The 14228-nt window shown below is 37.3% G+C and overlaps 1 protein-coding gene across 4 annotated transcripts in view; it reads left to right on the forward strand.

The window, feature by feature from the left end:
- The window catches only part of FAM221A (family with sequence similarity 221 member A), a 21326-nt gene extending 15533 nt beyond the window's left edge, over window positions 1–5793 (forward strand). For 3 of the 4 annotated variants that reach the window (XM_049642910.1, XM_049642909.1, XM_049642907.1), the window contains 2 exons: window positions 1893–1975; window positions 5694–5793. In XM_049642910.1, the coding sequence (XP_049498867.1) occupies window positions 1893–1975; window positions 5694–5762 (152 nt within the window). In that variant the 3' untranslated portion in view covers window positions 5763–5793. Of the gene's footprint in view, window positions 1–1892; window positions 1976–4557; window positions 4622–5693 lie in introns of all 4 variants that reach the window. The other variant, XM_049642911.1, reaches the window with a different exon arrangement.
- The last annotated feature ends 8435 nt before the right edge of the window (window positions 5794–14228 follow it).

A 14228-nucleotide genomic window follows, 5' to 3' on the forward strand; every position in this document is an offset into this window, starting at 1 on the left:
ATTTTATTTTATTTTATTTTATTTTATTTTATTTTATTTTATTTTATAATTATTATTTTTTAACATTTATTTCCGAGAGAGAGAGGCAGAGCATGAGCGGGGGAGGGGGAGAGAGAGATACAGAATCTGAAGCAGGCTCTAGGTTCTGAGCTGTTTGTTAGCACAGAGCCCAACGCAGGGCTCGAACTCACTAACTGTGAGACCACAACCTGAGCTGAAGTGGGATGCTCAACCGACTGAGCCACCCAGGCACCCCACCAGTGGTAGATTTTAAAGATGTGTCTATAGTGTGAACCTCAATGATGCAGTGGCCCAAGGTCCTTGAAAACTTTTTTCAGCAAATGCAGCATGTGGTTGCTCATTTCTGATAGTCACCTTGATAAAAGTGGTGAAATACTGTTTTACCGGATAAATGGTAACATATCATTAAAATGCAACTCAACGAAGGTGATTCTACAAGTGACTTAGCTCAAATGGTCCAACATGATCCAGGGAAAGACCCATAGTTTTGAGATGAATGGATAGGCAGCACATATTCTAAGCATTTTTCTTACTTTTCTCAATAGGCTTTTGTTAGATAGTTGACAGAGTGTGGTTATACTCTGTGCTGATTGTCTGTAGTTAGGTGATTTTTGTGTTGCTGGTTGAGGTGAATTTATATGCTTTGAAAACTAGAACATGTATTCACGTTGATAATCTTTTTTCAATATGAAAGGACCCAAGCAGCACATTCACCTGAAATGAAGGTGAACTTTTCATGGAACAAGGCTCTTAGTGCCCTTAGTGTTTTCTTTATGAAATCCTGATTTTCCTTCCTGAAGCAATTTTAAATTCCTTTTACAACATAAACTATTGCTTGTTTAGCTTTAAAAAGTGAATACCAAAGGGGAGCCTGGGTGGCTCACTTGGTTGAGCATCTGACTCTTGATTTTGATCAAGGGTTGATCCAGGGTCATGATCCAGGGTTGTGGGATCTAGCCCTGCATCGGGCTCTGTGCTGAGCACGGAGCCCACTTAAGATTCTGTCTCTCCCTCTGCCCCTCTCCCCTGCTCTCTTTCTCTCTCAACAAAAAAAAAAAAAAAAAAAAAAAGGAATACCATGGAAAATGGTTAAAATTATTTTAGTTTTGAAAAGTTTCAAAGCAGGTAGTATCTTGGTTGCTTATACACACTGCCATAGTCCATTTGGGTGGCTGTAACAAAATACCATAGACTGTGTAGCTTATAAACAAAAATTTATTTCTCATGGTTCTGGAGGTAGGGAAATCCAAGATCAGGGCACCAGCATGGTTGTGTTCCGGTGAAGGTCCTCTTCTTGGTTCATAGCTGGTCCCTTCTCATTGTGTCCTCATATAGTGGAAGAGTTGAGGGATCTCTGTAGGAGCACCAGTCCCGTTTGTGAGGATTCCACACTCATGACCTAACACCTCCCAAAGACCCCACCTCTTAAGACCATCTCACTAGGCATTATGATTTCAACAGATGAATTTGAGGGGAACACAAACATTCAGACCATAGCATAGACCTTCTGTAATTACTTCTCTGTGTTATTGGTTATGGTGTTACATGAATTTCTAGTTTCACTATAAAATTTAAAATGTCGTTGAAGAAAGCAAAGTGTGCTCTTATGTGAAGTAGCTATATGGTATTATTTAATATGAACCGGTTGGACATTAGCAGAATGTTTGCCAATAAAAATTACTTTGTCTTACAATGCTCTGAACTCTAAAAAATAATTAGGTGGTAGGATTAATTACCATTTAGACCATTCTGGTTTGAAAAATAAGAATTCATCATTGGTAACAGTAAAGTTTTCTTTCTTTTTTTTTTTTAATTTCAGGAGAATTTATAATGATGTAAATATATCACATAGAATTTTTTTTCTTTATTAGTAGGTACAAGTGGTCAAGTTTCTTCCTTAAAGAGACCTGAAGAGGATGATATGGCTTTCTTTGAAAGACGATACCAAGAAAGGGTAAGTCTGTGGGGAAATCTGCTTATTTTAAGCATTTACTTGTGACAAACACACAGTAGAATTACATATTGATTGTGGATTATCATTGAAAATAATTTATAAAGTCTCTATTTATAGCTATATTAGGACTTGAGGCTTATTTAGAATGATTCAGAGAGAAACAGGATGAATGAATAATATGATATCTAATATGCTAATTTATGAAGGTCATAAAGATTGATTAAATATACAAATAAAATCGTCAATAATAAACACCAACCATCAGCAGATTTGTAAATTACGTGTATCTTGAATTCTTTTTTTTTAATCTTGAAATTTTAATATGTAATATTTCTTCTTCTCAGTGCATTCAAGGTATATCTAGACTCAAATTAAAATTACCCATTAGTCTTTAAGAAACAGAACACAAAACCTAAATGTATGTTAGCGATCCCGAGAGCTCAGCAACTGTAGTATTGATGTTTTCCCAGCTTTCACTAGTGATAATTTTCATCAGTTCTCCACCACACTATAAACTCCTTAGGGATAAACAGTATTTCGTTCCTTTTTATATTTTCTTCAGAATTAACTACAGTGCATTGCACATAGTAACTTTTCAATAAATATTTATGGAAAATTGAAAAAGTAAACACTTATTGATTGATCATCACTTTCATACATCTCATATACTTACACATTTGATGCGTTTCTTGGCAGTGTTCATATCTGATAGCTTTATTTTTGGTTATTGCCAGATGAAAGTGTGTTGGTTTGATGAGGTATGGGGAATGGTATCCATCCATATGCTACATACCCCAAAGTGCTTTTCTTAGGATTATTTTATAGTTGTTCAGTGGCTATTCATTATCTCTCCAACTGGGTAATAAGTGATAAGAAAGTAAAGACACTCTTGTCACTTTTTGTTGTAGCTTATTGAGTAACTGAAGGGTGGTAAAAGGAGACCATTAAATAAATTCACCTTCCAAGAGGAGAGGAAGGGTGTAGGGGGCAGAGATCAGCTTGGTTTTCCTGATGAAGAATTTTGAAGCAGAGGGGGAGTGTCCTAGATATGATTTAAGGCAGAGAAAGAACTAGAACTTTTTGCAGTGGTGCAAATGTTCTATACCTGTGCTGTAGCTATTCATTATATGTAGCTCTATAAATCTAAATTTAAATCGACTGAAACTTAAAATTATTTTCCTCAGTCACACCAGCCACATTTCAAGTACTCAGTAGGCCACGTATGGCTAGTGGCTACCTTAACTAGAAAGTACTCATCTAAAGGTAAAAGGTGGTGGTAGGATCTCTGGAAGGGAGATTAAATGGCCAGAGTGAAGAAAGAAAAGGCTATTTTTACAGTATCATTAAGGATAGACTTTTTGAATTAAATCAGTCTCCATTCTTGGAATACACAGGTGCACAGCTGAATTTTAGTTTTTCGTCCTAGGCTCATGAGGAACAGTGTTCTAGAACTCCTTCCTTCCTTCCTCCAGAAGCCTGGGTAGTGTTGACTACCTTGAAAACATGCCAGTTGGTGTTTGCTTGTGGGAAGATAATGGGGGGAGTTCTTACCTATGATTGTTTTAGAGGATATACCTGGCCAATCCAGGCTACTTATTATAAATAGACATAGAATTTATGGATTTATGAGATGTAGTTTATAACTCTCCAGCTTGTGTGATTTGTGGATTTATGAGACACAGCTTATAAACTCGCCAGCCTGTGTGATTAATGGAGTATAAAAACTAAGAAGTTCAAAGCTAAACAACTTCTTCTGAGCTGACATGTACTATACACATTATTAGTACTTGCATTTTACTCCATGCACTGTTGAGGGAAAAGGGATAACTAGGAAGCTCAATCTGATAGGTCAGGGCCCCTTTAGAAAGCAATGTGATGTCTGTATCTGGTTTTTGCTTGTATCCTTTGCTAATCATTGGTAACATTTAGTGTGGGGAAGGATCTATGATACATATGAGTTGGCTTTGATAGTTGATGCCTTTGTGGTAACATGGTTTACTAACTACTTTTAGATATTATTGAAGAGTTGCTTCATTGCTTCTTTTATATCTTAGGTCAAGTTATTTTCTTCCATTGTGGATGACCCTTGGTCTCCTATCCCCAAGAGAGGAGAATTTTATTAAGGAAACAGTATCAAAGGCCAACTAGGTGCAAGGTGCTATTGCTATTAGTGCCAGGAAATTGAAAAGAAAAAAGGAAGGGGGAGATATCTTTGCTCTTCAGACACTAGACACTAGACTAGGATGTATTTGCTAAGTGCTATTTTAAGTGAGGAAACCCTGCTTTAGCTTTGTTTGGTTGTTTAGCATTTTCTCTCTTTTTTGATATTACATAAAGCTAACACTTGGTCCTAAATGAGGGGAAAGGATTTGTTGACTGCTTATTAAGTACCTAGATCTTTATATATACGATCTTATTTACACCTTTAGAACAACCCTGAGAACCACCTATTATTATGACCTTTTTTTTTTTTTACAAATGAGAAAATTATTGGTTATATAGCTTGTCTCAAATAGTTAATAAATGGTAAAGATTCAAATACGCTTTTATAATCTTTGCCTATAATCTTTGCCTTAATATAGGGTATTTTTTGGAGGTCCTTCAGATGACCTGCTGACTGATCCAGTGTGTAAGAGTGATATGAATGTATGATTTCTTTTTTTTTTTTCCTTTAAAGCTTATTTATTTATTTTTGAGACAGAGGGAGGGAGAGGAAGTGGGGGAGGGGCAGAGAGAGAGAGAGAGAGAGAGAGAGAGAGAGAGAATCCCAGGCAGGCTCTGTACTGTCAGCACAGAGCCCAATGCGTGGCTCGAACCCACGAACCATGAGTTTGTGACCTGAGCCAAAGTCAGATGCTTAACCAACTGAGCCACCCAGGCACCCCTGAGTGTATGATTTCTGAATCAGGTCCTAACCAACTCAGAGAGGAGAGAGAGGGGAAAAAATGGGGATGAGACAAATGTAAGATATAAACATTTTAGTATTGGGATGTTATGATTTGCAACTTGATAAGATTGGGTACTAGGTCCCTTCTGGTTTCTTGATATTATTCCTATCACCTTAGAAGGTAGGAGGCCCTGCCTCCACCTATCATGCCCCATATTTTGTCCCCCTTTCTCTTGCAGAGAGAAGGCAGTGGTGTTGCCTCTGGGAATTGTAAGAGGCAAGTGGGCTCTCTGTTCTCTGGGACCTTTTTTCCCATGGAAGGGGTTTAGCCACTACTAGGGAATGCAAGCTGCTTCTTTGCTTCAGTTATAGTGGAGCCTTCAGGGATGTAACTGTGGAAATGTGAAAACCAGAATTAGAGGAAACTGTCCTTACAGTAGCCCATGTGCCAGAGATAATTCAGCTGCATTAGGTATATTCTGTAGGGAATATGCATAGGCTGGATGTATGGTTAGGTATTTAAGCTTTTGTAAGACAGTTTTTAAGTGGAAGTTAAAATACACTTAGTAATTTTCTCCAAAGCAATATTCACTATGTTATTTTTATTAAAATGCTTCTGTAAAGTTGAAATCAAACCACAGTTTAAAAATGCAGTTAGGTCCCTTTAACTATTAGATTTTGGCTTTAGAATTTAGCAGCTTAAGAATTGCTAAGTAACTGTGTGAAATGGCTGTGATAAATGAGACATGAATCCAAATAAGGTGGGTACAACCTTTTATTCTTCAGGATGTTTTACATATTATTGTATCAACAAATATTTTAATTTTACAGATAAAAATGGAAAAGGTTGCTAAGCAGAAAGGAAAAGCACCGTTGCCATCAAGTACAAAACCTTCATGAAGACTATCAAATTAAAACCATCATCCAAATAGGTTTTGTTTGTGTTTATTTAAATACAATAATAGTTTATTTTCTCCCAAATTATTTACTTCTTTTACTATGTAAAAATGTCATTTTGGTTGTTTCCTTAATTTTTTAAAAAAACTTTTTAAATATTTATTTTTGAGAGATCAAGAGAGAGAGAGAGAGAGACAGAGTGTGAGTGGAGGAGGGGCAGAGAGAGAGGGAGACACAGAACCTGAAGCGGGCTCCAGACTCTGAGCCATCAGCACAGAGCCTGATGCGGGGCTCGAACCCACGAACCGTGAGATCATGACCTGAGCAGAAGTCGGACGCTCAACCAACTGAGCCACCCAGGCGCCCCATTGTTGTTTTCTTAATTTATTTAAACAAGTGAAAATACTTTATATTACTTCTGTCAAAAGTCATGATTTCATATCTTGTATATACTTTTTGTCTCTCCTAACAAATGAGGTTATTTTCATATTAGTCAAAACCAGAAAATACAGTAACTGTTTTTAGTCTGTCATACATTATCTTTTTAAGGCTATTTAGAAAATTAAATATGTTATTGAGGGTTTTGACCACTGCTTAAAATGAGTAAGTTAAAATCTTGATTTTTTATTTTTCAAGCTTTGTAATCTTGATTTATGTTTTTAAATAAAAACCTATATTTTAAAATTATATAATCATTTTCTAGTGGTGTCTACTGATTTTTTAAGTTGTTTTGTTAACTATGGGTTGTATATAACTGTATTGACACTTCTCGTGTGCTACTTCAAATCCTCTTGGCCCCACCTCTTACTCCATTACTGCTGTGAAACAGTTTGAGGCAGACTCTGACAGCTTCTTATGGACAAAAGTACAAATTTCATTTGATGGCATTTCATCTTGGGAGCAGTTCATGACTCTCTCGCTTTTTTCTCCAGGGATCTTCTGACACTGTGACTTGGGATGCATCATAGATGTATGAAATATATGGGGGAATTAATGACCTCAGGACCATCCTTGACTAATGGGTAAATGCTCTCTTCCATCTCCTAGGAAGATAGTTCTGAGATGCCTTTTATAAGCTTCCTCAGAAAATCCTGTGGGATTGAGCACCAGTCACCCATAGCTGTGACCAACTCCATAATATATTGTTATGTTAGCTTTCTCTAACTTCTCCCTTTCTGATCCTTCTCTCTGATTCCCTCAGATTACTTCTCAAATAAATACCTGTATGTGAGTATTTGTCTTAGGCTTTGCTTTTGGGTGGCTGGTAAACCCAGGCCAAGATGGGTACCAGGAATGGCCTTAAAAAGCAAACCCTCTGGTTTGGATTCTGTGACTGGATCATTCACTGGACTGATGATAACAAAGACCCAATAGCTAGTGGTAAGTGGTGTAGTGATAACTTCCGTCACGGGGATGCGTCACAGTTTCTGAATTGGATTTGGGTAGAGTGTAGGTGGAAGGTGAAGTGTTAGGTTACACAGTAGCTGTGGCATTACAGTGAAATGAGACTAATGGAAATTATAAAGCTGGAGATGTTGGTTAGCTATTGTTAACTGCTTTAACAAGCTTGAAAAAAGAAAATGGCATAGGTTCATGTTAGCTATTTAAGTCAAGGTATGCTGTGAAAGCCAGAGTGCTGCCTCCATAGCACCCTTTAAGGAAAAATCTCATCTGCAGACGCTGGCAATCTGTGCTGATGATCCAGCCCAAATAGTAAAGGTGGCAAGGCCACAAAGGAAACTGAATGCACAGCCTCAATCGTCTCCTCCAGCAAAGTCAGCATGCTGACAGGAAAAGATTAGAACCTTGGATCATAGAATGGGAATATTTGTGTTGGTGAGCCTGAGAAACTTGAACTCTGATGTTCCCTTGGTTCTCTGAGCCACAGAAGCAGACTCTTCTCCTCCACTTTGCTGATGGAGATCAGTGTACACTTGTTTGGAGATCCTGCATAGAATTTATTGGGGGCACTTGCATTGTAAGATGATACTTGCCCTCCTCAAGACCCACCCCTGCTACCTCTCCTTACTCCAAACTGATAATTAGGATCAGGTCTCAGCATACCCTAAGTGGGGAAATACAGTCCTTCCTATAGGAGGATAAGTTACAACTGAATGAACTGCAGGTTCTTCTTAAAATGTATTGGCAGGAACCTGGGAAATATGCCTGGGAGTAGGTCTCGAAGGTGTTGGAGGGGGATGGAATATATGGCTTGATAGGAGAGAGTAACATGATAGCACTTAAACTCCTAACTTGGGTTTTAATGCCTTAGATATCTGGAGTTGGTCCTAACACTGCTAGGGTGGCATCTGGAAGATATGGTGGAAATGCTAGAATTTATCTGGCATGGTATTGAGGAAGGGGTCACAAAACTCAATGAAGTCACAATGTTAGAATGGATGTGTTGTTTGAAACTTCAGAAGCTACCACTTGAGCATTTTCCCTGTGAAGGCTCAGATGACACTCACAATTAAGGCAATAAAAAATGTAATGGTGAAGAGTATACTGGCAATTTTGAGAAGATTGGCTGTGGCTGACATCTACAGGCTAGAATTGATGGTAGAAGATGCTGCCATGATCTTGGGCTCCTTGATATCAATGTAGATGATGGGATGCAGTTGAAGGCCAGGTTGTGGAACTGAACTGGCAGATGCCCAGTGGACATAATTAATGGATACCAAGGCATGGATCTGTGAAGGAATTTAAAATTGTGGTGTTCCAAGGGGCAAGATAGAAGGACAGCTGATTAGGTTGTTATTTGATTTGTAAATCCACTTGTGTAACTACTGTATTCTTCACCTAGTTTTCAGACTTCAGGTAGGTCAGATCTAGAGCCCACTCATAGAAGGGAGAGCCCAGATTCCCTTGAGGAGGGGTCCTCCAGTATACATGATAAACATCATGTATATACTTGCCCCAGAGAGGCACCTATTAGTGTAACTATGCAGTGGAGAAAGAGGAATACTCAGATTTTTCAACCAAGGACTTTTGGATATAGCATCTGAGCTCATATGGATCCCAAAGAACCCAAAACACCATTGTGGTCCTCTGGTTGTATGCAACCCAGTGATAAATGGAGTCCTAACCAAAGTCTGTCCCAGTGAGTATAATGTATCTGGCCCCACTTTTTGTTTATTTCTAAAGTACCTAAATATATATAATTGGGACAGATATACTCTACTTAGAAGCTGATAGAGTCCTTGAGCCTACATTGACAACACTTGCTTCATGCCCCAGATACTGTTCAGATGCTGTAGGTTTGGGTCAGAGTCAATGACCCAGGGGCCTCCCTTGACCAAAGCATTATATAGGCACAAAGTCAGTAAGGATATAGAAGACTTGAACAACTATTAACCAACTTTATGTAATTGACATTTACAGAACACTCAACCCACATTTTTTTTTTAATGCACATGAAACATTTACTAAGATTGACCACACTCTAGGTCACAAAACAAGTCTCAATACTTTTAAGATAATTCAGGTCATGATGTCTTCTGATCATAATGGAATTAAATTAGAAATCAGTAACAAATATATCTGGGAAATCTCCAAAAATTTCTAAGTTATATAATATCTAAATAATCCATGGGTAGAGGAAAAAAGTAAAAAAAGGAATCAAAATACTTTTAACTGAATGAAAATGAAAACTATTTGTGGGATTTAGCTAAATACTAAACAGTATTTAGAGGAAAATTTATAGCATCAAATGCCTATATCAGAAAAGAAGAAAGATTTCAAATCAGTTTCAACTTAAGGAACTGGAGAAAGAAGAGAAAATGAAAACTAAAAAAAGAAAAAGGAAATAATAAAGACCAAAGGAGAAATATAAAACAGAATGCAATAGAGAAAATGAATAAAACAAAACAGTTTGTTTGAGAAGACCAATAAAATTGATAAACCTCTATAACCAGACTGATCAGCAAAGGCTAGAAAGAAAGAGAACACACAAAACACCAATATTAGGAATGAGAGTTATGACATCACTATATGTTCTATTAGAAGGATAATAAGGGAATGTGATAAACAACTTTATGCCAATGAATTTGACAACTTAGACTGAAATAGATAAATTCCCTGAAATACAAAAACTGAAGCTCATTCAATAATAAATAGATAACCTGTTTAGCCCTTTATTGTATGCTGTTAGCTCATATATCAATTAAAGAACTGATTTATACTTAAAAATCTTCCCACAAAGAAAATTCCAGGCCCAGATGGCTGTACTGTGAATTTTACCAAACATTTAAGGAGCAAAGATGACTAATTCTATATAGCCTTTTCCAGCAAATTAAAGTTGGGAATTCTTTACAACTTAATCTATATGGCCAGCATTACTCCGATATGAAAACCAGACAAAGACATCACAAGAAAAGAAAGTTTCAGACTAATTCCTCTCAAACATAGATACAAAAATTCTTAACAATTTTGGCAAATCTAAGAATATGTAAAATGGATAATATTTCATGATTGAATGGGTGTTTTCCAAGGAATGGAAGGTTGTCTTAACATGAAAATTAATATAATTCATCATATTAACAAACTAAAAAAGAACCACATGACCATCTTAATAGATGTAGGAGTACTTGACAAAATTCAACACACATTCAAGACAAAAACCCTCAGCAAACTAAGAATTAAGGTAATTTCTTCAATCTGATAATGGGTATTTACTAAAAAGCCACTGCTGACATCATAGTTAATGCTGAAAGGCAAACGCTTTCCTCCTCAGATGAGGAACATGGCAAGGATGGCTGCTCTTGGCACTTGCATTCAACATACTGGAGGTTCTAGCCATTGCTATAAGGAAAGATAAAAGAAAAGATATCCAGATTGGAAAGGCAAAAGTAAAAGTCTTCATTTGCGTGTGACTTATATGCAGAGAATTCTATTAAATATACTAAAAAAACCGGAAATAAGTGAATTTAGCAAGGATGCAGAAAATAAGATCAATATACAAAAATTATATTTCTTTTTTTTTTTTTTTTAATTTTTTTTTTTCAACGTTTTTTATTTATTTTTTTGGGACAGAGAGAGACAGAGCATGAACGGGGGAGGGGCAGAGAGAGAGGGAGACACAGAATCGGAAACAGGCTCCGGGCTCCGAGCCATCAGCCCAGAGCCCGACGCGGGGCTCGAACTCACGGACCGCGAGATCGTGACCTGGCTGAAGTCGGACGCTTAACCGACTGCGCCACCCAGGCGCCCCCAAAAATTATATTTCTATATACTATCAACAAAACAACTAGAAATTGGAATCAAGAAAATAATAACATTTACAATAGCATAAAGAATTCTTAGGGATAAATTAGACAAAGATGTACAAAACCTTTTGTACATTGAAAAATTTGTTCATTGAAAAAACATTGAAAAATACAAAATATTGCTCAGAGAAATAAAGTAATATATAAAAAATGGGGATATATATACACAGTGTTCATAGATCAGAAGACTCAATATTGTTAAGATGTCAATTCTCAGTGTATAGATTAAATGTAATTCCAATAAAAATCTCAGCAGACTTTGTGTATGTGTTGTGTGTGTAGACATTGACAAGTTAATTCTAAAATTCACACAGAACTGCAATGCTAAAACAATTTTGAAAGAGAACAATATTGGAAGGCTTATAGTACCTGCCTTATAATAAGTATTTGCCTATAATAAGTCTTAAATACTTATTATAAAACTACAATAATCAAGATGGTGTGTTTTTAGACTAAAGCAAATATATTAATGTAACAGAATAGAGAATTCAGAAATAGTCCTACACATATATGGTCAATTGATTTTTTTAAAATGTTTATTTATTTTTGAGATAGAGAGTGAGCAGGGCGGGGGGAGGAGGGGGAGAGAACGCGCACGAGAGAGAATCCCAAACAGGCTCCACGCCATTAGCCCAGAGCCCAATTCGGGGCTTAAAACCATAAACCGTGAAATTTTGACCTGAGCCAAAACCAAAGTCAGACAACTGACTGAGCCAGCCAGGGACCCCTGGTCAGTTGATTGTTGACAGTGATGTTAAGGCACTTCAATGGAAAAATAATAGCATTTTCAACAAATGGTGGTGGAAAAACTGGACATCCAAATGCAAAAGTATAAACTTTGATTCATGCTTTGCATCTTATACAAAAATGAACTCAAAAAGAATTATAGATCTAAACAAAGCCTAAACATGTAAAATTTCTAGTAGAAAATATAGGAAGCTTTTGTGAACTGGGTTAGCCACTGATTTCTTAGATACAACACAAAAGCATGATCCATAAAAGACAAAACTTATAAATTGGACTTCATCAAAATCAAGAACTTGTGCTGTTTGAAATACTCTTTTTAGAGAATGAAAAAATAAGCCACAAACTGCGAGAAAATATTTGCAAATTTGAAGGAGTTATATCCGCAGTATGTAACAAACTGCAAAACTCAATAAGGAAAGAATTCAGTTAAAAAATGGGAACAAGTTTGAACAGACACTTTACCTAAGAAGTTGTATGGTTGGGAAATAAACATGAAAAGATGCTCAACATTTTTAGTCAAGAGAAATGGAAATTAAAACTACAAGGAGATGCTATTGTACATAAATGTCTAAACTTAAAAACATGGACCATATATAGTCGGTTAAACATCCTGACTCTTTTTTTTTTTTTTGCAACTTACTCTTGATTTTGGCTCAGGTCATGATCTCATCCTTTGTGAGTTTGAGCCCTGACTGGGGCTCTGCCTTGCTGCTGTGGACCCTGCTTGGGATTCTCTCTTTCCCTCTCTCTCTCTGCCCCTCCCCTGCTTTCTCCCCCCCTCTCAAAATAAGGTAAGTAAACTTAAAAAAATAAAAATAAAAATACAGAAAAAGAAAAATAAATCTATATATGGGGCACGTGAGTGGCTCAATCGGTCGTGTGTCCAACTTCAGCTCAGGTCATGATTTCACGGTTCATGAGTTCGAGCCCTGAGTCAGGCTCTGTGCTGACAGCTCAGAGCCTGGGGCCTGCTTCAGATTCTGTGTCTCACTCTTTCTCTGCCCCTCCTCCATGCTCTCTCTCTCTCTTTCAAAAATAAACATTAAAAATAACAACAACAACACAGACTGTATAAGATGATGATGAGGATACGGGGCAACTAGAACTCTTAAACACTGGTGTGGGAATATAAAATAGTAAAACTATTTTGTGAAAATAGTCTAGGAGTTTCTTAAAAATTTAAACACATGCAATAATATGACCCAAACATTCTACTCCTAGGTATTAACCTGGGAGAAATGAAGGCATATGCCCATACAAAAACGTGCACATGAATGTTCGTAGCAGCTTTATTTGAAACAATCCCAAACTGGAAACAATCTAAATATCTATTAAAAGGTAGATAAATTGTGTTATATTCATGTAATGGAATAGTACTCAGCAATAATGGGCAATAAACTGTTTATACACATGACAAAATGGATGAATCTGAAAATAATTATGCTGAGTGAAAGAAACCAGACAGAATATACATAGTGCATGATTTCATTAACATCAAATTCCAGAAAATGCAAACTAATGTATGGTGACAGAAAGCAGAACCTGTCACTTTGAGTGGGGGTGGGGGGGGAAGCCAAGTATTTTTCTGGGGCATGAGGATACTTTTGAAGGTGGTGAAGGAAATGTTACCTTGATTGTGAGGATGATTTCAACAGTTGTATACATATGTTCACCTATAAAATTGCATACTTTTAATAACTGCAGTTTACTGGACATTAATCATACCTCAGTAAAGCTGTTAAAAATTAACATGGATGGGGTGTTTAGGTGGTTCCGTGGATTAAGCCTCCAACTCTTGATTTTGGCTCAGGTCATGATCTCACAGTTTGTGAAATCAAGCCCAGAGATGGGCTCCATTCTGAGAGGAAGAGAGAGGAAGAGAGAGAGAGAGAGAGAGAGAGAGAGAGAGGGAGAGAGAATGAGAATGTTAAATGAGCTCATGCTAAATTCACGTGACATGAGCCGAAATCAAGAGACCAGGGCTCAACCCAGCTCAACCCACTGAGCCACCTAGGCGCCCAACAGAGATAACTTTCAACTGTTGTGCAAAGTTTGCCACAAATAGGTGCATATAACAGCTAAGCTCTACTAATTTTTGTTCCTTATTGTCCCGAAAAAAGGCCGCAACAAGAGAAAGATCTGATGCCAAGGTTTGGCTGGGAAGTGCTTGTAAAGCTACTGATTTAAAAGTCACATTTCATTTACTTATTTTCCAACTTGTATAACAAATGTTGGGATTCTTCTATTTCGGTCGTTTTAAAATTTAAATCAATATGAGCAAATTAGTAGACTGTGGAATCCAAACCACTCTCTTCCGTCATTATTTGAAGCCTTGTAAAATTAACCTCCCACCTGCCAGCGCGCGTGGAGCGCGGAAGCTCAGGAATCCCTGCACTTGCAGCCTCTGTGCGCAGCGTTCCCTGTGCGTGGCCCCGCCCAGCACGCCGTGCCTCAGGCC

Source organism: Panthera uncia, chromosome A2 (genome assembly GCF_023721935.1).
Source record: "Panthera uncia isolate 11264 chromosome A2, Puncia_PCG_1.0, whole genome shotgun sequence".
NCBI classification, from domain to species: Eukaryota; Metazoa; Chordata; class Mammalia; order Carnivora; family Felidae; genus Panthera; species Panthera uncia.